Source organism: Notolepis coatsorum (assembly GCF_963971535.1).
Source record: "Notolepis coatsorum genome assembly, chromosome: 2".
NCBI classification, from domain to species: Eukaryota; Metazoa; Chordata; class Actinopteri; order Aulopiformes; family Paralepididae; genus Notolepis; species Notolepis coatsorum.
The window spans coordinates 115,584,987-115,610,736 of record NC_140166.1 but is presented as its reverse complement, the minus strand read 5'-3'; the positions used below and the strand labels follow the sequence as shown (position 1 = coordinate 115,610,736).

The window sequence follows — 25,750 nt, the reverse complement described above, 5'->3', positions numbered from 1 at the left end:
ATCGGAGATGAGCACCCAGCCACCTATCAATGGGAAGTCCTCCCTTTCGGAACCACATGCAGCCCATGCTGTGCTACGTTTGCACTACAAAAACACGTCGCAGAGGACCCAGCAGCAGATGAAGAGGTCCGACAAAGTGTGACAAATAGTTTCTGCGTGGACAACTGTTTACAAAGCGTCTCGACGCCAGAAGAAGCCGAGGCTCTTCTACTCAAGCTCCGCGCCTCCCTGATCAAAGGCGGCTTTGATCTCAAGCAGTGGGCCAGCAGCGACCAGCAAGTATTGCGCAGCCTCTCCCCCGAGGACAAGGCAGCGAGCAGCGAGACCTGGATGGCGACCATCCCAGGAGAAGCCCAAGAAATGACACTAGGACTAGTCTGGCACTTCAAAACAGACTCGCTCCATTATAGACACAAACCCCTGACCAAGGAGCAGGGAAGGTCGACGGCAATACCGACCACCAGACGGAGTGTATACAGAACACTCGCCAGACAATATGACCCATTGGGATGTATTCTACCTTACACCACCAGGGCAAAGATGATTGTAAGAGCGCTATGGGACAAGGACCAGGGCTGGGACGATCCCATACCCGAACACCTTGCATCCACATGGAGAGAGTGGGAGACGGAACTCCGCTCACTCCCAGGTGTTAACATACGCCGCAGCTACTTCCCACCCACAGTGAGGCCAGAGACATGCAAGATGGACCTGCACGTATTCAGCGACGCCTCCGAAGTAGCCTACGGTTCGGTGGCCTACTTGCGTGTCCGAGAGGAGGGAGGAGAAATACATACTGCTTTCATCCTGGCTCGCTCAAGAATAGCCCCACGAAAGCAACAATCTATCCCGCGTCTAGAGCTCTGCGCAGCCCTAGCAGGAGCGCAGCTCGCCACGTTAATCCAACGTGAACTCACCATCCCGGTGCAAAGAACAATCTTGTGGTCAGACTCCACGACAGTACTCACATGGATCCGGTCTGATTCGTGCAGATACAAGGTCTTCGTGGGAGTCAGAGTCACCGAGATTCAAGAGTGAACAGAAGTAGCGAGCTGGAGGTATGTGGACACCAAACACAACCCAGCTGACGTCATCACCCGGGGAATGTCCCTGGATGACCTCACCCGTCACAACCTCTACAGTGACGGACCAGAGTTTCTCAAGCTCCCCGAAGAAGAGTGGCCTACACCCACCCCACGGGAGGCGAGTAAAGAGGAGGCCGAAAACAAGAAACCTATGTTCTGTGGATTGAACACACTCGTCTCCACAGACCCCGACATAGACGATTGACTCACCCTACAGAGTGCGCAGCTAAAGACATTTCTGTGGCACCACCCAGAGGTTCAGCCCACGACTGACATTTCAGCAGCTGACTACGAAGAAGCAGAACTTCTTCTACTACAACGAGCCCAGAGAGACTCGTTCCCCGATGAGCTAGACTGTCTACAGGGAGCAAAGCCCGTCCCATCAGACAGCAGACTGCTCCACCTAGCCCCCGAGAGCGACGCCCATAGTCTCATCAGAGTGGGTGGTCGTCTGCGGAGAGCCCCAGACTTACCGGATGACGTCAAGTACCCGATAGTCTTGAACAGCCGACACAAGGTCACAGAGCTGATCATAAAGAAATACGACGAGGATGTGCACCACGCAGGGGCAGAGAGAGTCTTCGCGGAGATCAGACGTCGTTATTGGATACTGCAAGGGAGAGAAGCAGTGCGGCGCTTCCAGCGAACCTGTCTAGACTGTCGTAAGTGGCGAGCCCAGCCCAGTATACCCCGGATGGCTGACCTACCTCCCTGTCGCCTCCGACTCGGCGACAAGCCTTTTCACTCCACCGGTATGGACTGTTTCGGCCCGCTGTATATAAAGAAAGGAAGAGGAACCGAGAAGCGGTGGGGTATTGTATTCAAATGCATGACCACCAGAGCGATACATATCGAACTCCTTCCAACCATGAGCACATACTCATTCCTTATGGCCTTCCGAAGATTCACATCACGGAAAGGAAAACAGTCTACATTATTGTCTGATCACGGGACAAACTTCAAAGGCGGAGAAAGAGAGCTGAGAGAGAGCTTCCAAGCTATGGGCCCAGAATTTAAGACCCACCTCGCTCCATCCCAGATTGACTTCCAGTTTAATCCCCCGAACGCACCTCACTTCGGTGGAACTTGGGAACGAGAAGTACGTTCTATAAAGACAGCCCTGTACGCCGTGCTTGGGGCCCAGACCGTGGCGGAAGAAGTCTTAATGACAGTCCTCACGGAGATCGAGGGAGTATTGAACTCAAAGCCCCTCGGTTACGTCTCAAGTGATGTAGCAGATGTCGACCCAGTCACCCCCAACACACTCTTGATGGCGCGGCTGGACCCCGTGCTACCCCAGACAATGTACAGGCCTGAAGAAGCGAACGGCCGAAGAATGTGGAGGTACAGTCAAGTATTGGCTGACAAGTTTTGGAACAGCTTCCTACTCCACTACCTACCGTCTCTACAGACCCGCCAGAAATGGGTGAAAGAGAGAGACAATTTGACAGAAGGAACAGTCATCATGATTATCGACCAGTCACTACCCCGAGCTATGTGGCCGGCTGGCCGCGTAAGCAAAGTGATCACCGGTGCCGATGGAAAGGTCCGAGCAGCTGAAGTGCTCGTCCAAGGGCGGACCTACACCCGACCCGTGGCGAGGCTAATAGAACTGCCAAGGCTCCCCGATACTATCGATGACGACCATGACCCCATGACTTTGTGAACTGACTGACCCTCACAGCGGACATTGAGTAGTGGACAGTGCGGTTAATCTGTCTCTGCTTAGCTAATTAGGTGGGACTAATTAGGGGGCGGCTGTTACGAAGGATCAGATTAAACCGAATATATATATTTATTTATGGATATATATTGAATAGTATTTGTATGTCGTTTGATATCCCTTGTATATTCCTTGTACATATGCACGGAATATCCCTTTAGCCTACTATAGCCCATAATAGTTCATTCTCTTATTGGACAAAGGACCAGGCGCCAGGGGACCAGCCCCTGGCGTCAAGTTCAAAGGTACCGACGAGACATGTCCGTACTAGCCCCGGCTCTGCCCAGGGATACGGCGACAGAAATGAGAGTGGCACTATTTGTTCACCGTGCATATAAATATGGCGCAAGTAAATGTAGAAGTCCCTTACCCTTCTTCCCAACTTAGTAACAGAACGTGAAGCCTCACCCACGATACGACGTGCGGTGAAGTATGGCCTGTTTGGCCTTAGAATAGCATTGAGACCTCGTGCGAATTAATAACTGAATTGTCAGAGTTTGGCACTGTACCGTCGAGTGCGACGTATTTCTATCAAGTAATAATAGTCTATCGTGTATGGTGCATCGTGCGGTTAGAGTTCAAAAGTGACCAGCATCTCCAACGCTTCCTCGTGTTATCTAGAGTCTTATCCAGGTTGGGCCGACCACATGGCGCTTTCATCCGAGGAGATCTAGGCGAGGACCGAGGGACATGTACACTGGATTACCTACCCGACGACTGCTGAGCCCTATGCGGCTGGAATATATATTTGCTTTGGTACTGTGATTTGTGGAGCGGATAATCGCAGACGCCTGTGAGTGTTGGATTTACCCCCGAGAGGAGTCAAGTTGAGTCGGCGCTCAGAGAGACTGAGGTCGCCTAGCTTCTTCTTCATTGTGGAGCTACAGCCTACAAGAGAACCAAGGTGTATTCATCTGCGGATCAAGAGTCTATTGCACTGTCTTCTGTACTTGAAGTCTCCATAGATATCGTTGACCAGACGGTCTACTACCGACGGCTCTCCTACCCCCCCTACCGGCTTACAACCGGGAGGACCCCCTCCAGAATATCCTGCTATATCATTAAGTGTACCATAGATATAATTCCCTAAGAGCCAGGTTGTATACTTGCTTCCTGCGTAACCAGAGATTGGACATTCAGTGTTGATTTGCCTACGAGTACTCATTTGCCTTACAAGTGCATTCAAATGATAAATGTAAGATAAATATTCTATGTACCTTTTGCTCCATTAAATATTTGATTATTACCTTTGACTGGAACCGATTTCATTGTGGAAAGTGTTCATCATATTTAGATATCGTGTACTGTATGGCCAGTAGTTAAAGTACATAAAGCGGTAGTGGTTTAATGATACCATACTTATCAATACAGTCAGGGAATTGTACCCCTCAGTTACACTAATAAAATCTTGAAACTTGATTTGTCTCTTGTTTATTATCAGGGTCCCTTTCACTACCACACTACAGAAGGTTAACCCTTTCACTACCACACTACAGAAGGTTAACCTTTCACTACAACACCACAGAAGGTTAACCTTTCACTACCACACTACAGAAGGTTAACCTTTCACTACCACACTACAGAAGGTTAACCCTTTCACTACCACACTACAGAAGGTTAACCCTTTCACTACCACACTACAGAAGGTTAACCTTTCACTACCACACTACAGAAGGTTAACCCTTTCACTACCACACTACTGAAGGTTAACCTTTCACTACCACACACATTTTTTAATAAACTATCATGACTTTTCCTTTTTCCTCTGGGTGTTGTGTTTGCAGTCACCAGACTCATTGTAATAACAAAGAGCCTCAGACTGGAAAGCTGCCAGGTGTTAATTGCCCTAGAGAGAGGGGGGCCATGGATTACAATGACTTCTGGGTAGTGTTGTAGTTGTTTCACTATTGTCACCGAATAGCCTGCTCGTCTCTTGAATCTCTGAATACGTTTTGTGATAATCACCATGAATCATAGGAAGTAGCTTGCAAAGTATCCCACCAAAATGTTCAAGTGATGGCTTATTTTGAAGGTATGAATCTGTACTTTCATAATATGTAAAAAAAAATGAAGATCCCTCAACATGACCCTGAAGTCCATACCTGGTCACATATAAACTCCTGCTATTGAAATGTATGATCGATATGTTGTGTTAGAGTTGGAATGTTTCCTTGAACTGGTCATCGGTGTAGTAGCAGCAATTACTAGTCACATTATTAAAGAAATTCCTCTCTGGGTCAATGTCTCTGTTTAGATCATGCATGTTAACTGTTCAAGGTTTAAGCACACAGAATGTGTAACAGAATCACACCCATCCATAGTTAGTAGACAATGTTGTCCTAATAAATCAAATGAGTCATATAAATATTCAATCGCAGCAAGGTCCTCAACAGGGATCGCACCATTGTGCAGGGCTGGGGGAAAACAGAATCTCGGGTTCCACAGCAAATGTTCAATTGCATCTATTGACCAAGTCCAAGTTTCCCAATTTTCATTTTCCCAGTGGCTGCTCGTAATTATTCTCCCCTGTCAAAGACAGACATACTTGGCAACTCAATTCCACGGTCAACCAGTCCGGAATGTTCTTCATAGTCCCGCATAAAATAATGTTAGCAAGCATGATGGACATTGTTAACATCATGTATGGAATAATTGACTCTCAACGGATGCATAATTTTCATTTGTAGATCAGAAAATGTAGGTCTCACCATTGTTTGTTGATAGGCTGTCACTGGTACTTGTCCAGCTCCTCAATGCTTCTGATGACTAGAACTGTTGCTTGCTCTGGGGTTCCGTTTAATTTGATGAATATTTTGCAGTTGGATTGAGTCGATCTTCTTATCTTATCTGAGTTTTCTGGCTTTGCGGGCGATATCTCCGTTCCTCTTTGTCAGGTGTTCGTTCAAGTACACATTTGTTCCTTTTAGCTCTTTTCCTTGTTTTAGTTGTACCGTTTTGAATTTTCTGTTTGTGAACCTTAAGATCACAGCTGGTTTGTCCGTTTTAACTCTTCGGGGAAGAAGATGGCATGCCTCCAGGTTGTTGGTGTCCAGATTGATCCCACGAGTCTGGAAATAATCAGCCACCTGTCGCTCCACTGAATTGGAGTCCTGGTCGGTAGTCTCCTCCTCACCTCCATTTCCTCGTAGTGTGCGGGAGTAAGACCTTGGTTTAACATCCAAACCTGATATAATAATGTCATTTATCCTCGAGTATTGTTCGAGGTCACAAACCCGGTTTTCCAGCACCTCAATTTTCTTGTCCTTCTCTATATTATGGGCTTTGAGGGCTCTCACCTCCTCCATTAATCCCATGATGGTTTTCAACTGTTTACCGACAGCTGTCATCTCTGCTGTTAGGAATTCGAGCGCCTTCCTCATCTCCTCAATCTTGGAGGCGAGTTACTTTTTTGGTGGCATTTCGTCGTTCTGTATTTGTACCTTGGCACTTAATGAAACTTTGAGAATTGTTAGCCGTTTCAATTAAATCCTTTAGGTAAATATAACTTTCCCGTGTCGGGAGCTCTCTTTCCACAACAGTAAAAAATACAGGCATAAGCTACCATAAAAAAGATAGACAGGTAGCAAGGTATGGTAAATCACAGTGTTTCACATTAGGATCTAGCATCCCAATAGGCTCTCTGTTTACAGTTTCATTCAGTAATACAAATAATAAAAATTGTTTAAAATGATTCAGTTAAAAAATAGTCTAAAAATTATAAAATAGAACGGACATACAACAGGGTATTTAACATACAACAGAGCAGTGCATCAGTAAGAAGTAAAAAATTACTGTGCATATAAAATTAGCATAGAACCGACACATGAATTTGATAGGCAGTGTATAAAAGTAAGCAGGGTAAGAATAGTGCAGGTAAGTACAATTTGTGTCAGGATATCCCTGATGTTTCATTGAAATGCCTGAGCAAAGAGATATTTTTAAGCTGTCTTTTGAAGATGCATTACCGATCCTCTTTTGACTGTTTCTGGGAGCCTCTAGATGGTGGGCGTGTCTGTATGCAAATGATTTTAGCGCGAACGGGCATTTGAATTTAAGAATGAGTGGAATTCACCATGCAACCGACCTGGGTAAGAACCGATTTCGACGTTAAGAACGGCTTGATGAATGTGGCGGTGGCTTTTCTTATTGTTCTAAGAGAGTAATGTTGAATGAGGCCCAATATTCACAAAAGGCTGTTACGAACGGGGTAAGTGACTTCCAAGTTGTCGAAGAAGAACGAGACAGAGATAGGTTTACTCTTCCAAAACAGGTGTACTGTTTATTATCAGGATAAGAGTATACAAGTACAGTGATAAAGACTTTAGGTCAGTGCTTGTTCCCAGTCACCCTCATGTGTCAATTAGTCTGTGTATATTAGTGTTGTTTGCCCTGCCCTCCTGTGCTGGATCATTGTTCATGTTACCCTCGTCCTGTGTGCTGTCAACCTTGTATGTTCTCCGTATTCCCTGTGAGTCAGCTTTGTATTGTTTTCCACTTCAGTAAAGAACTTATTACTTTATTCCACGACTCGTGCTTCCTCTATTTCATCCGTCACTACCTCAAGTCTGCATTCTGGGTTCTCCTCTCTACCATCGACATGCCAACGAAACGTTCCAGGAATCGTAACAGAATGGTCCAGCCGAACCTGAACCCTGCAGAGAGGAGAGACGGAGCGAGCTTCACGCTCGGGATCCTGGGCGCTTCAGTCCTGTGTGCCGACCAGGTGACCGCTCGGGATCTGGCACCATGGGACGCAGTGGCCAGGCCAGCGGCGCCGATGACAACGGGTGCTTGCGCCGCGGCCACTCCTGTGCTGGATCCCTGGGTGGGGAGTCGTCTGGTCCGCAGGGGAGCGTCAGGGAAGGGGCGCGGACCCGACGCCACAGCCCCAGGGGATGGGGTTCCCAGGATCACAGGTCTTCCTCGCCGGCCTGGTCGAGGTCTCCTCAGCCCTGGGAGGTTCCGGAGGACGAGCCACCACCATGGCAGACCTGGAGGACGACGCCGGAGTCCGCTGCCGGAGGGACCCCGGTCGGGGGTCCTGCACCGCGTCCTGCCACCAGGGAGCCTCCGGTTCGGGGTTCGGCGGTGGGTCTCGCCACAGAGCAGACCCCAGCCCCAGGTCCTACTCCGGAGCCGTTGCCTCTACCCTCCATCCTTCCCTGCTCCAGCACTCCTCGTCAGCCCCCTCCCCCCGACCCCGTTCCCATGAGCCCCATCCCTCGACCCCCCTTCCTCCCCCTGCACCTCTGTGCCGATGCTGCTACCCTCCCTCCCACCCTTCCCGTTCCCGGGGGGCCTGCTAGGCCTCCCCCGTCCCTCTTCCCCCCTTCCTCCCCCCGCACCTCTTCGCCGGTGCTGCTTCCCCCCCTCCCACCCGTCCTGTTCCCGGGGGACCTGCTAGGTCGCCTGGGAGTCGACCTTTGAGGGGGGGTACTGTCACCCCCCCAGTCCTGTTGGACTGGTCATCAGACTTACAGCACCACTCATGAACAATACACCACTGCATTTGTGTTTGTCTATGTTTGTTTGTTGTCTGTGTATCTATTGTCTGTGTTGTGCCCCATTGTCTTGTCTAGTGTATTCTCCCCCTGTGTCTGTATCTATGTGTTATTTAGGCTTGTCATGTTTCAGTATGTTACCCCAGGTTGTTTGTCTTTCCCACACAGCTGGGGCTTGTTCCCAATCACCCTCATGTGTCAATTAGTCTGTGTATATTAGTGTTGTTTGCCCTGCCCTCCTGTGCTGGACCATTGTTCATGTTACCCTCACCTGTGTGCTGTCAACCTTTTATGTTCTCCGTATTCCCTGTGAGTCAGCTTTGTATTGTTTTCCACGTTCAGTAAAGAACTTATTACTTTATTCCACAACTCGTGCTTCCTCTATTTCATCCGTCACTACCTGCATTCTGGGTTCTCCTCCTCTCTACCATCGACATGCCAACGAAATGTTCCAGGAATCGTAACAGAGGCAGGTGTATTTCCTCTAATGCTTTTAGCATCACCCCATGGGAGAGTGTACCAAACCCATCTCTAAAGTCCAAAAACACTGTGTAGAATCTGGATGATTCATGTTTGAAATCATCCCGTCTGTTGATATAATAATAATAATAATAATAATAATAATAATAATAATAATAATAATAATAATAATAATAATAATAATAATAATAATAATAATAATAATAATAATAATAATAATAATAATAATAATAATAATAATAATAATAATAATAGATTAAATTTGTACCGCACTTTATATTCACGAGAATCTCAGAGTGCTACAGGAAATAAAGACAAAAAGTTAAATGAATAAAACAATTAAAATGAATAAAACAAAATGAATAAAACAACCAATCATACATAAAAATTAAATAAAATAATAATAAAATGAATAGAAGTAAAAAGAAAAGTAAAAGAAAAATTCAGGCAAAAGCCTTGTTTTAAAAAGAAATGTTTTTAGGCTCCTTTTAAAAGCCTCGACGGATTGTGGTGCTCTCAGGTGGATGGGAGAACATTCCATAGTCTGGGTGCGGCAGAGGAGAAGGCTCGATCGCCCATGGTGTGCAGCATAGTCCTGGGGGCTTTGAGGAGGTAGGCTGTGCCGGTTATAGATGCTTCACCAATCACCTTCTCAGCCGCTACTGTCTATGTCACCAACATCTTTATTTAATCACACTTTCATCATTAAGCAGGTAACCATCAATCTTGGTATCCAAGCTGATAAAATCACTCCATTAATAGAAAGAGCAGGAGCTAAGTCTTTTCAGCCATCTTTTCCTGAGCATTATTAGCAGTGAAGTGTAGAAGAGAGGAAACGGAATGTGATGGTTGATCTTCACAATATAATGTTTTTATTGTGAATAGCGGATCACTCAGTTTCTCATATAACAAAAAGGGTGAGACCCAAAGTCTCCACAAACCCTATATAACATAAAGAAAAGGCTGACAGTCTCCGCAATATGCGTCTGGTGAACCCACAACATTTTTTAAACAATGCAGAGTCCAGTTTGCTGCTGATATTAAGAGCTTCAGCTGCTTCGCGAAGTTCTTGGAAGCTGAATGCTCTCTTCTTGAGAGCCAAGCATGACACCTGTTTCAGATAATTCTGATCAGAGAAATCAAACCATTTTGTCTAGGTAAGCGAGCGCTCTCTTGATAGAAAATTTAAAAGTCCTGTTCGATCGCAGCAACCTGTGCGGTAGGAAACCTCTGCATGAGAGCACTGGTCTCGAATCCAAAATAACGGTCCTTTGATCGTTGTTCAAGTTTCAGTCTTAGACTGGTCATGAGCTGGAAAAGCTCACAGACAGTTGTGTCATCCCCCCCAACTTCAAGCACTGCGTCGTAAAAAAGCTTTAGGCTATTCTGCAGACACATCAGGTATGACTGACGTCACACACACTGCAGCTGCCTCGGCCTCGGATTGTCTGACAAGTGACAGGCAGTGCGACTCGCGAGACTCGAGTCGAGCTGCTCCGCTCGGCTGCGCAATGGTTTGACGTCGCCCGATTTTTAAATATAAGAGGGTATTGGAACGAGGCATTAAATTAACAACATGTAAAAAAAAAATTAATAATAATCTTTGAATATATATTTTTTTTAAATATATAAAAAAAATTATAATATATAAAAAATAAAAAATTTAATCTTTGAATTGCGGGACATTGTTTTGTTGTAGCGGGACGCGGGACAAACGTCCCAATATCGGGGCCGCGGGACAGGTGGGCACCCTATCCACCAGCCAGGGTGAGATGCGGCAACACCGCAGGACTGCACAGAGACTATGGAGGGTTCTGCTTAGCATGAAGCAGTCTGCGATCAGGCAGCACTGGTGTGGACTAAGATTACAGGGAAAGCTAGCCTGTTTAGAGTTTTCTGACCATTTAGTCTAGCACTCAAGGGCCGGATCCACAAAGAATTGCTTACTTACAATTCATTATGAATTGAATATGGGGGACCCTGATGTAAACAAGACAAAAATCTTTCTCTGGTCTGCATCCCCTTAACAATTGTGTGTATTGAGCCGTACTGTATTGTACCCATTCTGCAATCTGTTAATACAATTTTTAATCAATATAACCGATACAGTACGTATAATATAACCGATACAGACCCTCATCTGCACCTTTGTTTACACTATTTATTGTTCTCATGAGTTAATTATATAGTTTTTACAGTTTATTTATTTTACAGTAGACTACCACATGCCTCCTCTGTTGGTCTGGGGAGGGCGTAGACTACCACATGCCCTCCTCTGTTGGTCTGGGGAGGGTGTAGACTACCACAAGTACCACATGCCTCCTCTTTTAGGTGACAGAGGCCAAACGGCGCTACAGGGATAAAATTGAACTCCAGTTTGAACAGGCTGACTCCAGAGCTATGTGGCAGGGGCTCAAAACGATGACAGACTACAAAGGCACCTCCCTCAAACTGAACAGTGACATCTCCTTAGCAAATTACCTCAATACCTTCTATGCGAGGTTTGATGCTGGTAATAACAACACCAGCCCACAAGCCACGGCAATGGGGGGGGGGGGGGGGGGGGTCTGCTGCTGATGGAGACTCAGTGTTCAGCGTAACAGAGCATGAGGTGAGGCGGACCTTTAAAAAAGTGAATATCAGGAAGGCAGCAGGACCGGACGGCATCCCCGGCCGCGTCCTAAAAGTCTGTGCCGACCAACTGGCCCCGGTATTCACTGACATATTTAACCTGTCCTTAGAACAGGCTGTCATCCCCACCTGCCTGAAGAAGTCCACTATTATCCCTGTACCCAAAAAATCCAAGCCTGCTTGCCTCAACGACTACCGCCCTGTAGCTCTCACCTCCATAGCCATGAAGTGCTTTGAGAAGCTAGTAAAGGGCTACATCTGCTCCTCCCTCCCCATCAACATGGACCCCCTGCAATTTGCATACCGCCCCAACAGGTCCACGGAGGACGCCATAGCCCATGTGCTGCACACAGCAGCATCACACCTGGACAAGAGGAAGGGGAACTATGTGAGAATGCTATTCATCGACTACAGCTCGGCATTCAATACCATAGTCCCCTCCATACTCATAGCCAAGCTCAGGGACCTGGGCTTGAACTATGACCTCTGCCAGTGGGTCTTGGACTTCCTGACGGGCAGACCCCAGGTGGTGAGAGCAGGCAACTGCACCTCCTCATCCATCACCCTCAACATAGGGGCCCCCCAGGGCTGTGTTCTGAGTCCCCTCCTCTACTCCCTGTACACACACGACTGTGTGGCTCAGCGGAGTAGCAACACAATCATCAAATTTGCTGACGACACAGTGGTGGTGGGCCTGATCTCTGCCAACGACGAGAGGGCCTACCTGGAAGAGGTCAAGGTCCTGGCGGGATGGTGCCAGGAAAACAGCTTCTCCCTGAACGTCAGCAAAACAAAGGAGATGATTGTGGACTTCAGGAGGTCGGGGGTCAAGGACTACAGCCCCCTCAGCATCGACGGGGCACCGGTTGAGAGAGTCAACAGCTTTAAGTACCTCGGAGCCTACATATCCAAGGACTTGACATGGACCACACACATTGACAGTGTTGTGAAGAAGGCACGACAACGCCTCTACTTCCTCAGGCGCCTAAGGAAGTTCCAAGTCAGTCAGAAGATCCTTAAGAACTTCTACTCATGTACAATAGAGAGCATCCTGACTGGCAACATCACCTCCTGGTTTGGGAATAGCACTGCACAAGACCGAAGCAGACTACAAAGAGTGACACGTTCAGCCGAACGCACAATTGGAGGGGGGCTCCCCACCCTCCAGAACATTTACAACAAGCGGTGCAGGGGCAAGGCTAAGAGAATCATTAAAGACTCCAGTCACCCGAACAACTGCCTCTTTGAACTGCTGCGGTCAGGCAAGCGATACCGGAGTCTCAAGGCGAGCACAGAAAGACTCAGAAGAAGCTTCTATCCCCAGGCCATCAGGCTGCTAAACGAACAATGAACACTACACAACAACAACCATCAAACGCACATAGCACACACATCCACACGCACACTCACTTTAAACAAACACACTGTAGCACCCACTCCACACACTTTATAGCACACACTCACTTTAAACAAACACACTGTAGCACCCACTCCCCACACTTTATATTTATTGATGAAGGATTGCACTACAACTCGTACACCTTACTGTAAATTGTACCTAAATTGTACCTCATCCCATTTCTGCTTTGCACTATATAGTATTGTACATTAGTACACTGCATAGTATTGTATATTATATGGTAACTCAGTTACGTCTATTCTGCATCAAACATTGTACATATGTCTATACTGAACACTGTGACCTCATTTTCTACTTCTAATTTACATGCTATACTATGTTATTTGATACTATCTTGTCTAGCACAGTCTCTGGAGCGTAACAGTAAGAAGCATTTTGTACCAGGACACACACCCCACCGGCTTCCCACCCGCTAACACTGCCAAGACTTCGGAGACAGATTCGGAGGAGGAGGATGTAAGACACGCTTCCCCACCGCTCCTGAGTGTGTGACTAAACTTGCATATTATACTCTTATCAAATTGAACACACATGTGTTGAGTAGGTGTTTGAACAGTCATTCAAACCGAAATTGATGAACTATCGTTGATATCAGTGCGGAAATATAACTTATAATGCCGTATACACGAAAAGGAGGTCCAACACCAGACGCCACGGAGGCCGGTGACGAAACCGGGATCCTAACTGCTGGATTACTACAAGCCATGATGGGCTCCCTTAAGACTGATATCTTTGCCAAAATCGACTCCCTCTCAAACTCTCTCAGATCGGAGATGCTGTCAGTCAAAGACGAGCTAAAGAAATCGATCGAGAAAGTACAAAACAAACTCGAAACGCAAGGAGAGGTTATAGTGGCGTTGGAACGCGGTGCCACAGATAACAGCACCCGCATCCGTGAGCTGGAAACCACCGTCGGCTCCCTGGTGACTAGGGTAGAATACCTAGACAACCGTTGCGAGGATATGGAGAGCAGAATGCGGAGAAACAACATCCGACTGCTAGGTGTACCAGGGGGAGTAGAGGGTCCACGACCAACTGAATACATAGCCGGGCTGCTCCAAAAGCTACTCGGCCTGGAGGAGAAGCCGCTACTGGACCGAGCTCACCGCACCCTGCGAACCCGCCCCCGAGAAGGAGAGCCCCTACGACCGTTTGTCATCAGAGTACATTTCTTCCACGTTCGCAACGATATGATGCAGCAAGCGGGGAAAAGGTCTCCCCTGCTCCTTGATGGGAAAAGGATCTCCATCTTCGCGGACTATACAACGGCAGTAGCTAAGAAGCGAGCTAGCTTTGGTGAGGTGAAACGCCTGCTGAGAACCTGCACTGAAGTGAAGTATGGACTTGTTTATCCTGCAGTTCTCAGGATAACGTTACCGGACAACTCGACACACCGATTCGAAGACCCAGCTCTGGCAACTGACTTCTCGCCACTGACTTCACTCAAAAAATTTTTGAGAATGAAAGGTTTCAGAAAGGACAGAACGAACATCTCATTTCAAAACAATTATTAATACTCAGAACTCAATACAACGAGATAACATATGATAAAGCTGCTGCAAATGTGATGAGGCTAAAACAGAATTATTACGACCAAGGAGAAAAACCTGGTAGACTCCTTGCATGGCGCATCAAAAAACAACAGACTGAGAGGACAATCACTAACATAGAGGACGGTAATGGAAATAATATAATCGATCCATTAGAGATTAACACAACATTTAGAACCTTTTATGAAAAACTATATAGCTCAGAATATAACATTAGTGAAGTTACACAAACTAAATTTCTTGATAACCTTAACATCCCCAAAATCTCTGAAGAAAGAAAAAAAAACCTGGACGAACAATTAAACATAACAGAGATATCAGAGGCCATAGGAGCATTAAAACCTGGAAAAACAGCGGGACCAGACGGCCTCTCAATTGACCTATATAAACACTTTAAAGATAAATTAGTGACCCCCCTTTTTGAGATGTACCTAGAATCCTTTGAAAATGGTTACTTACCCGCATCAATGAAAGAGGCCCTGATTATCCTGCTCCCAAAACCAGGCAAAACCAATACTAAATGCGAGAACCTCCGTCCTATAAGTTTGATAAACAACGACACCAAAATCCTTAGTAAAATGTTGACCAAAAGAATAGAGAACGTACGCCCAGAGATAGTGGGAGATGATCAAAATGGATTCATAAAAGGGAGACAGGGATTTCACAATGTTAGACGGGTCTTCAACATCCTATACAACCAAAAAGGAGAGAGGGACACAGGTCTTCTCTCGCTCGATGCGGAGAAGGCCTTCGATAGGGTGGAATGGGCTTATCTTTTTGATGTTATTGATCGATTTGGATTTGGAAATTACTTTTGTAACTGGATCAAATTACTACACCTAAACTCTGTAGCTGAGGTACTAACAAACGAAGTGACATCTAAACCCTTTAATATCACCAGGGGTTGCCCTCAAGGCTCGCCTTTATCACCGCTCCTGTTCATTTTAGCTATCGAACCGTTAGCAATAGCAATCAGGGCTAACAGTCAGCTACATGGGATTGAAATCGGTAATAACGATCACAGAATAGCCCTTTTTGCGGACGATGTCATTTTGTTCCTAAAAAACCTAGATACATCGATACCTGCACTGCTCGATATAATTGATCAGTTCGGTAGTATCTCTGGATATAAACTAAACGCCTCAAAATCATCACTTATGCTGCTTAATGACAACGAGAGAAAAACCGCTGACCAACAAGAATTTCCTTTCAAGCTCTCGAACAGCTTCACTTATCTGGGCATCAAAATAATACCCCAAATAGAAAATATAGCATCAATAAACTATGAACCTATGATAGACTCTGTATTCAAATCCATAGAGAGATGGATGTTCTTGCCCATCTCTGTGATAGGGAGGATAAACATACTAAAGATGTCCATACTACCAAAGTTCCTATACTTATTTCAAAATATCCCTCTGGCACCACCGGTAAGAATGTTCGGAAAGATTGCGTCTCTCATCTCAAAATGTATATGGCGCAAGAAATGTCCTAGAGTCCGCCTATCTCTGTTGTATCTTCCATTCGATGCAGGGGGGTTGACCTGTCCTAACCTTCATTGGTATTACCTGGCTGCACAATTGAGAACTGTAATGTTTTACTTTTCTAAGGAAGAACCACCATCATGGATGGGAGTGGAAGCATACCCAATGCAACTACCACTACATTTATACATGTATTCAGCTGAGCCAAAATATTTAAGGAAACATACTACACACCCGATAGTGCTCAACATGATTAATGTATGATATGAGGTAAAGAAATGTATGAAAATAAACAACTCCATGTCGCAATTCAGCCCAATCTGGGGAAACGTCTCATTTAAACCAGGCAAACTGGATGCCGGATTCAAACTATGGACAAAAGAAGGAATAAGTAAAATATCTGACCTTTACAAAGATGGGGTCTTGATACCTTTTGAGGAACTATCAATAAAATACAACATCCCAAGGAAGCATTTTTTTAAATACTTGCAACTGAGAAGTTTCATTTCCTCTCTGCAAAACCAATCACTGGCAATTCCTACACTTTCATCTTTAGAAAAAATTATCATCAAGAACTGCAATAGCAAAGGCCTGTTATCAATGTTCTATAACTGGATTGTATCTGGTTCAGACGAGACGTCATTATCTAGATTGGAGTCATGGAGGCTGGACTTGGGAGAGGAGATCTCAAATGAGGACTGGAACAGAGCATGCGAGGAGGCTCAGACACAAACAGCCAACACTAGCTTAAAACTACTTCAATACAAATGGCTGATGCGGACTTATATAACCCCTGTCAAACTGAATAAATACAACAGCAACACACCAGATAGGTGCTTTAAATGTACCAAGGATCGGGGAACTTTTATACATTGTATTTGGGAATGTGACAAAATCAAGAAGTTCTGGGGGGAGGTGGTGAATAAAATCAAAGATATCCTGTCAGTGAATATCCCACTAGACTCCAAAATGATATTGTTACATTTATATCCAATAAATCTGAACCTGAGAACCAAACAATTTAAATGTATTGATTTTGCTATACTACAGGCAAAAAGAACAATAGCTTTCAATTGGAAGAAAATAGACGCACCCACAATCGGTGCTTGGATTAAAAACATGGCACAATGCATGTCTATGGAGAGAATAACGTATATCCTCAGGAACAATATAGAGATTTACGAGGATATATGGAAACCATTTAAGGAATATCTGAGAAGGGAAGATATAGGAGGGCTGCTATAGGATGAGTCCCCCCGCTCTCTCCCGCGGTCAGCCGTGACCCGGACCCCGGGAGAGACCGGAGACACGTCAGTGAAGGTGTTGTAAAGATGTCATTTATTTTTATTTCTTTATTTATTTTTATTTTTATGTACATTTTCTTTTCCTCTTTTCAATTATTTATATTTGTGTACGAGCTATTCTAATGGAGGTACCAATGAATGTACATATTATTTCTGTATGAGAACAGTAAAAACAAAACCAAAGATGCTAAGAGAGAGAAAAGGGGAGGGGGGTATGTGGGTATATGTATAATCTTGTGGAGAAAAGGAATTAAGAATAACTGACTACAATGAAAACCTGAAATGTGTACTGTAAAACCCAATAAAAATATTGTACTAGAAGAAAAGGGAGGTTTAAAGGAAATAGAAGGATACGGGAGGAAGGAGGTTCAAGGAGGGTCCCTGGACCCATGACGCGCATATTTACCTGAGTCAGAATTAAATTTTTTTAGAGCAAGTATTATAATTTGATATGATGGTTTAAGGACGACATACACTAAGTATTAGTACCAAGTATCTGGGAAACCAACTGATGTGGGATTAATAACCAAGGATGATGGGGTATATATGTATGTAAAACAAAATGCAAGGTAAACCGAGTTTAAAACTTTTCTATATATCCCTGTTCAAGGAAGATATACATATCGTCATTGGATTTTGTACAGGCCAACGAATGTGCAATTACTATTCAAAGAATGACTTAGTCAATAATTGTATATATTCTTCTTTCTGCAAGAACGGTATTTTTGTATTTTTTTTAAATTTTCTCTTTATGGTTTAGGCCTGTATAAGGGCGATGTACAATGTCTGTGTAATCACCTGAAAAGGCAAACGGTGGAAGATTGACAATCAAAGATGTTACTATTTGTATGTTTGTGAATATAAATGCAAATAAAAATTGAGTTTAAAAAAAAAAAAAAAGCATTTTGTATGAAAGTATTCTGTACTTCTGTATGACAACTATTAAAGAAACTTGAAACTTGAAACTTTTGGTCTGGGGAGGGTGTAGACTACCACATGCCTCCTCTGTTGGTCTGGGGAGGGTGTAGACTACCACATGCCTCCTCTTTTGGTCTGGGGAGGGTGTAGACTACCAAACCCTGTCCCTGCACACTCACCACTAAACTCTCCAACACACAAAATCCTGCAACCCAACACTCCATCACACTAAACCCTGCACACTCACCGCTCCAACACACTAAACCCTGCACACTAAACTCTCCAACAAACTAAACCCTGCAACACAACACCCCAACACACTAAACCCTGCACACTAAACTCTCCAACAAACTAAACCCTGCAACACAACACCCCAACACACTAAACCCTGCACACTAAACGATCCAACACACTAAACCCTGCCCACTAAACTCCCCAACACACTAAACCCTGCAACCCAACACTACAACACCCTAAACCCTGCACACCCAACACCACAACACACTAAACCCTGCTCACTCAACTATCCAACACACTAAACCCTGCTCACCCAACACCCCAACACACTAAACCCTACACACCCAACACCACAACACACTAAACCCTGCACACTAAACTCTCCAACAAACTAAACCCTGCACACCCAACACCCCAACACACTAAACCCTGCACACCCAACACCACAACACACTAAACCCTGCACACCCAACACTACAACACACTAAACCCTGCTCACTCAACTCTCCAACACACTAAACCCTGCACACTAAACTCTCCAACACTCTAAACCCTCCAACACAACTCTCCAACACATTAAACCCTGCACACAAAACTCTCCAACACACTAAACCCTGCACACCCAACACTCCAACACACTAAACCCTGCACACTCAACTCTCCAACACACTAAACATTGCACACCCAACACTACAACACACTAAACCCTGCAACACAACTCTCCAACACACTAAACCCTGCACACTCAACTCTCCAACACACTAAACCCTGCACACTCAACTCTCCAACACACTAAACCCTGCTCACTCAATGCTCCAACACACTTACTGGTGTGTTCAGATCTAAAGGCTCAATCAAAATCCAGACACAGGGTACCAGGTAGCTAAAAAAATATTTAATAAGTGTCTGCAAAATGATAATTTCTTTAAGGGGACATTTAGCCCTGTGACACCCTACTGTAGACAGACTGGACTCTTCTGTGGTCCCCCTGGACTAAAATCATGCAATAGTGGAGCTCAGCATAATGTCCGCGCAGCACTAAATGTGTCTGCCCATGCATACCTAGTGTTCATGAACTAGCATACTGGCATCGTAGGAAATATTACTGGACATGCACTCTGATCAAAGGAGATTGGTTGATCAAAGAGCTGGTCCACCTGGGTTATGTGAGGCTAACGTGTATGTGGCCTGTACTTCTTGACTCTGTCAGAGCCTTAAGGCTCTTTGTTTTTGGTCAAACCTTTATTCACTGCACACTACACACATGCTGTGTATATAGTCAAATATTAACCTTATAGGGAAAGGCCGAACATGATATTTTACATAAAAAAAAATGTCATTGTCAGTTAGGGGTGGGGGGGGGGGATGTGCATGGCGATATTATATCAATACAGTGGCGGCAAGTATCGATATATACATTTAAAAGAAAATTGCTTGACAATCGCATTTTACTGCAATACAAATTATTCGAAGGAGGTGAACAGAACATTTTATCTTATTAGATAAAACACTTACTTGAATTGTGTTACACTTACTTAAATTATGGCAGTTACACTACTCACTCCAAAAACTGTCTTATAATCCAGGTCCCTCATATGAACTAAACATATTTAGAAGAAAATACACCTTTCTGACAGAAAGTGTCACAAACCACTATGTATAAACTCATCACTCACTCAGCTCAGAGAATACTAGAATTCCTCATAACTTACGTGTGGAATTGAATAGGGAAGTAGCACTGTGCTGCACATAAAACTTAGACTATGTACTTTTTAGCCATACAAAATGTACATCGTTATGGATTTTGCAGCACTTTTAAAAATAAAAAGGAGAAGCATGAGTTTGTCAAATCCCAAACCTGCAGGCCCCAAATTGGACAGCGCTGCTACATAATGCCATCTGAGTGAGAGGGTCAAATACAATTAAATATTTCCAGGACAACAAAAACATTTTCAGGATTCATGGTAATTTTTGTAAATCTTCCAGGTTTTCCATGACTGGAAATCTAGCTTCTGAATTTCCATGTTTTCCAGGATGAGTGTGAACCCGGGTGACTAGACATTCCCTGGTTGGGTCTACTGAATGTGCTTTGAGAAGCTAGTGAAGGGCTACATCCGTTCCTCCCTCCCCATCAACCTGGACCCCCTGCAATTTGCATATCGCCCCAACAGGTCCACGAAGGACGCCATAGCCCATGTGCTGCACACAGCAGCATCACACCTGGACAAGAGGCAGGGGAACTATGTGAGAATTCTATTCATCGACTACAGCTCAGCATTCAATACCATAGTCGCCTCCAAACTCATAGCCAAGCTCAGGGACCTGGGCTTGAACTATGACCTCTGCCAGTGGGTCTTGGACTTCCTGACGGGCAGACCCCAGGTGGTGAGAGCAGGCAACTGCACCTCCTCATCCATCACTCTCAACATAGGGGCCCCCCAGGGCTGTGTTCTGAGTCCCCACCTCTACTCCCTGTACACACATGACTGTGTGGCACAGTGGAACAACAACACAATCATCAAATTAGCTGACGACACAGTAGTGATGGGCCTGATCTCTGCAAATGACGAGAGGGCCTACCTGGAAGAGGTGAAGGTTCTAGCGGGATGGTGTCATAAGAACAGCCTCTCCCTGAACATCAGCAAAACAAAAGAGATGATTGTGGACTTTAGGAGGTCAGGGGTCAGGGACTACAGCCCCCTCAGCATCGATGGGGCACCGGTTGAGAGAGTGAACAGTTTTAAGTACCTCAGAGTCCACATATCTGAGGACTTGACATGGACCACACACATTGACAGTGTTGTCAAGAAGGCACGGCAACGCCTCTACTTCCTTAGTCGCTTAAGGAAGTTCAACGTGAGTCAGAAGATCCTCAAGAACTTCTACTCATGCACAATAGAGAGCATCCTGACTGGCAATATCCCCTCCTGGTTTGGGAATAGCACTGCACAAGACCGTAGCAGACTACAGAGAGTGGTCCGTTCAGCCGAACACACAATTGGAGGTGGGCTTCCCACTCGCCAAGACATTTACAACAATTGTTGCAGGAGTAAGGCTAAGAGAATAATAAAAGACACTAGCCACCCAAACAACTGCCTCTTTGAACTGCTGCGGTCAGGCAAGCGATACCGGAGTCTCATGGCAAGCTCAGAGATACTCAGACGGAGCTTCTATCCCCAGGCAATCAGGATGCTCAATGAACAATGAACAATAACAAACCATCAATACACCCACAGCACACACATCCACACGCACACACTCACTTTAAATAAACAACACACTGTAGCACCCACTTTACCACTTTAGACACTAACACACTTTACACTTTATATTTATATTATTGGTAAGGAAATTCCACATCAATCTCATTCCTTATTGCAGCTCATTGCACCTCACCACCACATGGTACCAAAGCACTTCAAAGGCGCTAAAAACTAAATTACAAACATCTCAAAACAAACTGGTCAGACTACTGCTTGACCTTACTCCTAGAACCCACTTTGACTACCTAGGATGGCTTAGAGTAGACGACAGAGTACAGCAACTTGCAATGGGCCTGGTCTACAAGATACACTACACGACCAAGGTACCCATGTACATGTCAAAATACTTCCCAAAGGTCAGTGAATACCACGATCACAACACCAGAGGGAGCTCCAGAAATCATGTTAAACCCAGATTCGGCTCAAACAAGGGACTAAACACGTTTCGCAATTATGCCACATCAATGTGGAACGCCCTACCCAAAGCTGTAAAGGAATGTGAATTACTACCCACTTTCAAAAACACTCTCAAAAAACACCTACGGGAGACTGAAATTCGAAACTGGCCCCTGTAAATGTCCTAACACAATCCCCTCCAATGTACAGTAAAAATTACCAAGTATGGTCTTGTCAATATTCCAATGTACAGTTTTGCTTGTACAGTTGTACAGTGTCCCCCACCCACCCCTCCTACCCAACCTCCCCCCCCCACCCACCCAACCACCTCCAATGTACAGTACCCCCCACCCCCCCCCCCCCCCCCCCACCTACCCAACCTCCTCCAATGTACAGTTTCTACGTCAAATGTATATACTTTTTCTCTGGACTCTTTTCGTATCACAAACAGTACTGTATTTGCAAATCTGGTATGTCATAAATGTATAGATGTAGCAGTACTGTCTATCTGTATGTCATATATGTCATATATGTTACGATGAATTGAAAATGGGGGACCCTGATGTAAACAAGACGAAAGTCTTTCTCTGGTCTGCATCCCCTTAACAATTGTATGTATTGAGCTGTATTGTACCCATTCTGCAATCTGTTAATAAAGTTTTCAATCAATCAATCAGGTGGCACCACAAGCTAGGCTATACCTCACAATTTCTACACTGTACTGTACCTGCACTGTATATACTGTACATACTGTATATAGGTATACTGAACATTTTAGTTGTTTACACTTGTTTACATACTTGACTTTCTTGACTTTCTATTTTATACTTATATTATACTTATTTTATACTATCTTGTTATTATCTAGCATACTCTCAGGAGCAAAACAGAAAGAAGCATTTCATGCAAAGTATTCTGTATTTCTGTATGACAACTAATAAAGAAACTTGAACCTGAACTTGAACGAGAAACCAATTTTTTATAATTTCAATAATTTTATGAATTTTTTTTGAAACTGTGGAATGATTCCCCCAATGAAACTAAGTCAAAATGTAGCTATTCATTTCCTAGCACCTCTATTCTACTAGGTAGTAGAATTGTACCCTTCTGTTGAAAAGGCAGTTTCTGTTGGATATAGCACATGCCAAATTGTTATTACATCAATCCCTTCCATGATTGGCTACCCAGTACCCTGTGACCTTTACACAGTGGGAGCAGATTAGGTGGTAGGTTTATTTGTGTTAATTGTAATTAATCACAAGCCTATCATGCAATTAATTGTGTTGAAGTAACTTGACAGCTCCAGTACAGATATACAGTACAAACAGAACAAGGCTAGTGTCCCACAGTTCACGACAAACACCTTTGTACTCACTCCTTTCATTCATATTTAGCTAAATGGTAGTGTGTCATTTCAAATATGACAAAATATGATTGCCAGTGTGACGCGACGTCTGCTCTAGGACTGGTGTTTGCTCTTGCAACAATGGAGAAAAAGGCAAAGAAGTTGAAGGCTGCGTCCCATTTCTCCCCTTGGCCCTAACCCTAGTTTTGGAGTGCCCTCGATGGGGAGTCACCCTTCAGAGCAGAGCTACGAGGGGTGAATTCCACTACGAAATGGGACAGCACTAGCACTCAGTTGCCGACAGCGTAATGACGCAACTCACCCATGCGCCGACTGTTTACATTACTTACAGGCAGCTTAGATCAGAAGGACCATAAAGCTTGCTCTGCATACCATGTCAATTATAACGAATGTCTTCAGTTTTGTATGCTTGTATATAAAAAGGCTTTTGGTATCCAAACTCTTGACATTTTGTGTTGTTATTTTGTAAGTGTTAATCAAATGTTAGTCAGGTTCTTTATATTCATACAGTATGTCAGTCAAATAGAAAATTAATGGGTGAGACTATAAGAAAGCATATACAGTAGTACTACATGGCATTGCATGGTACTATATGGCAGTATAGCATACTACATGATACAACAGAATATGACCATGGTAGTACAGGGTACAACATGGTATTGCAGGTTAATATAGAGTACTGCAGTGTATTACATGGTACTGGTAGTGGTAGTACATATTAAATTGTACTACAGGATACAACAGGGTACTTCATGTTACTAAAGGATGCTACATGTTACTAAATTACACTACATGTTAATAACATTTTGTATTATGTATACTATTTATGCTTAGCATACACAAAAACCTAACACAGCATTTACCAAAGACAAAAAACATTGTTATGCCAGCCATATTGGATTTCATCTGCCGTCTTGGATATTAATTGTGTTATTAATCTTTCCATGTATTATTAATATTGGTCTTGAAATTCTGAAAATAATTATGTATACTGTAGGTCTATGTAATAAAAAAAAAAGTTTAAAAGATACACTTGAATTTCATAACTTTTGTGTTCCATCTCTGCATACTGTAGTAGTGACCACTTTTTACTTCTAGGTTCGCTTGATATAAATTCTAGTAATTCGCATGTATATGTAAAGAGAATACAAATCCACTGCAAATATTAACAATTGTAGAAAATAAATGTTAATAAATTAATCCCTCCCCCCCCTCCTCCCCAAATACAGTACCCACACTTTTGTTCTGGCATTTTGTCAACCATGCGTTGAAACATGGCCAAAAAGCGATCTGTTTTGGCCTCGCTCTCTTCATGGCGCTTCTGTTCCATGGAGAGAAACCATATGGATGTACTGACTGTTGTGAAAGGTTCAGACAGGTTAATTAGCGATTTTTTATTGGTTTGTCATGACAAACCAATTACATAATCCAACATATGTGTAAAAAACTAACATATTCCAGTTGACTGTATATTTTTTTTAATGATTTGTTACGAATAAATCAATACTTCCATTTGTATAAATTACTGGTATCACTCTCCACCACTAAATTTTTTTTGTGAAAGGTTTGCAGTGCATTCTGGGAAATATCATCTCTCCCTTGTTATCGAGCCTGCATCTTGGCACACTCCATTTGTAGGGGCGTATGGAGGGCTGAAACGTCACTACCCCTTGATCCAAAGTGAAATGGGACAACCCTACACTTTGCGGGGAACACGCAAAACAGAGGGGTAGGGCCAAGGGGAGAAATGGGACGCAGCACAAAGACCTTGCCTATTTTACTACCTACTATGCGAACAATGTTACTTAAGGTAAGGTGTGTAGCCACTGTTAGTCTTACCGGAGTTGGGCTGACCGTGTTTGCCTGGCCGGGCAGATTCCCAACTGTCCACGGACTGGACCTCCAACAGGTAGGAGCCTTTCGTCTCCCGGTCAAACACTATCTCAGTGTAGATGGAGCCCAGCTCTGGGTCAATACGGAAATACTGGTAGTCCCCACTACGGTCGACCAAGAGAGAATAGGATATCTGGAGAATCGAATACAGACAGAGATATAATCACGTCAGAGGCTGTGATACTGGGAGTCCACCACACAGTACAAAATCACACTCACTCACTCACTGTTATTCATGTTATTCACTTTGCAGTGGTCAAGTCAAGTCACTTTATTTATATAGCACGTTTACAATGACTAAAAGCCACCCAAAGTGCTTTACAGGTAGAACACAATAAAAAACACGTACAGTACAGTAACAAATAAAATACACTAAATTACAGTAAATAAGTATAGTACACTAAGAAACAAGAGCAATGTGCAATATAAAAAGAGACGAGAAGTAGAATAGATACAAAAAGTCGAGAGTAACAGCAAACATAGTTGACAGGTGGCAGGC

General features: G+C 44.2%; 1 protein-coding gene across 1 annotated transcript in view; it reads right to left on the bottom strand.

Annotated features, from left to right (window-relative positions):
- The window catches only part of LOC311223493 (neural-cadherin), a gene marked incomplete at both ends in the record, with an annotated part of 1,556,546 nt that overhangs the window by 535,279 nt on the left and 995,517 nt on the right, over positions 1–25,750 (bottom strand). The window contains 1 exon segment of the mRNA XM_084308277.1: positions 25,198–25,384. Within this exon segment, the coding sequence (XP_084164403.1) occupies positions 25,198–25,384 (187 nt within the window).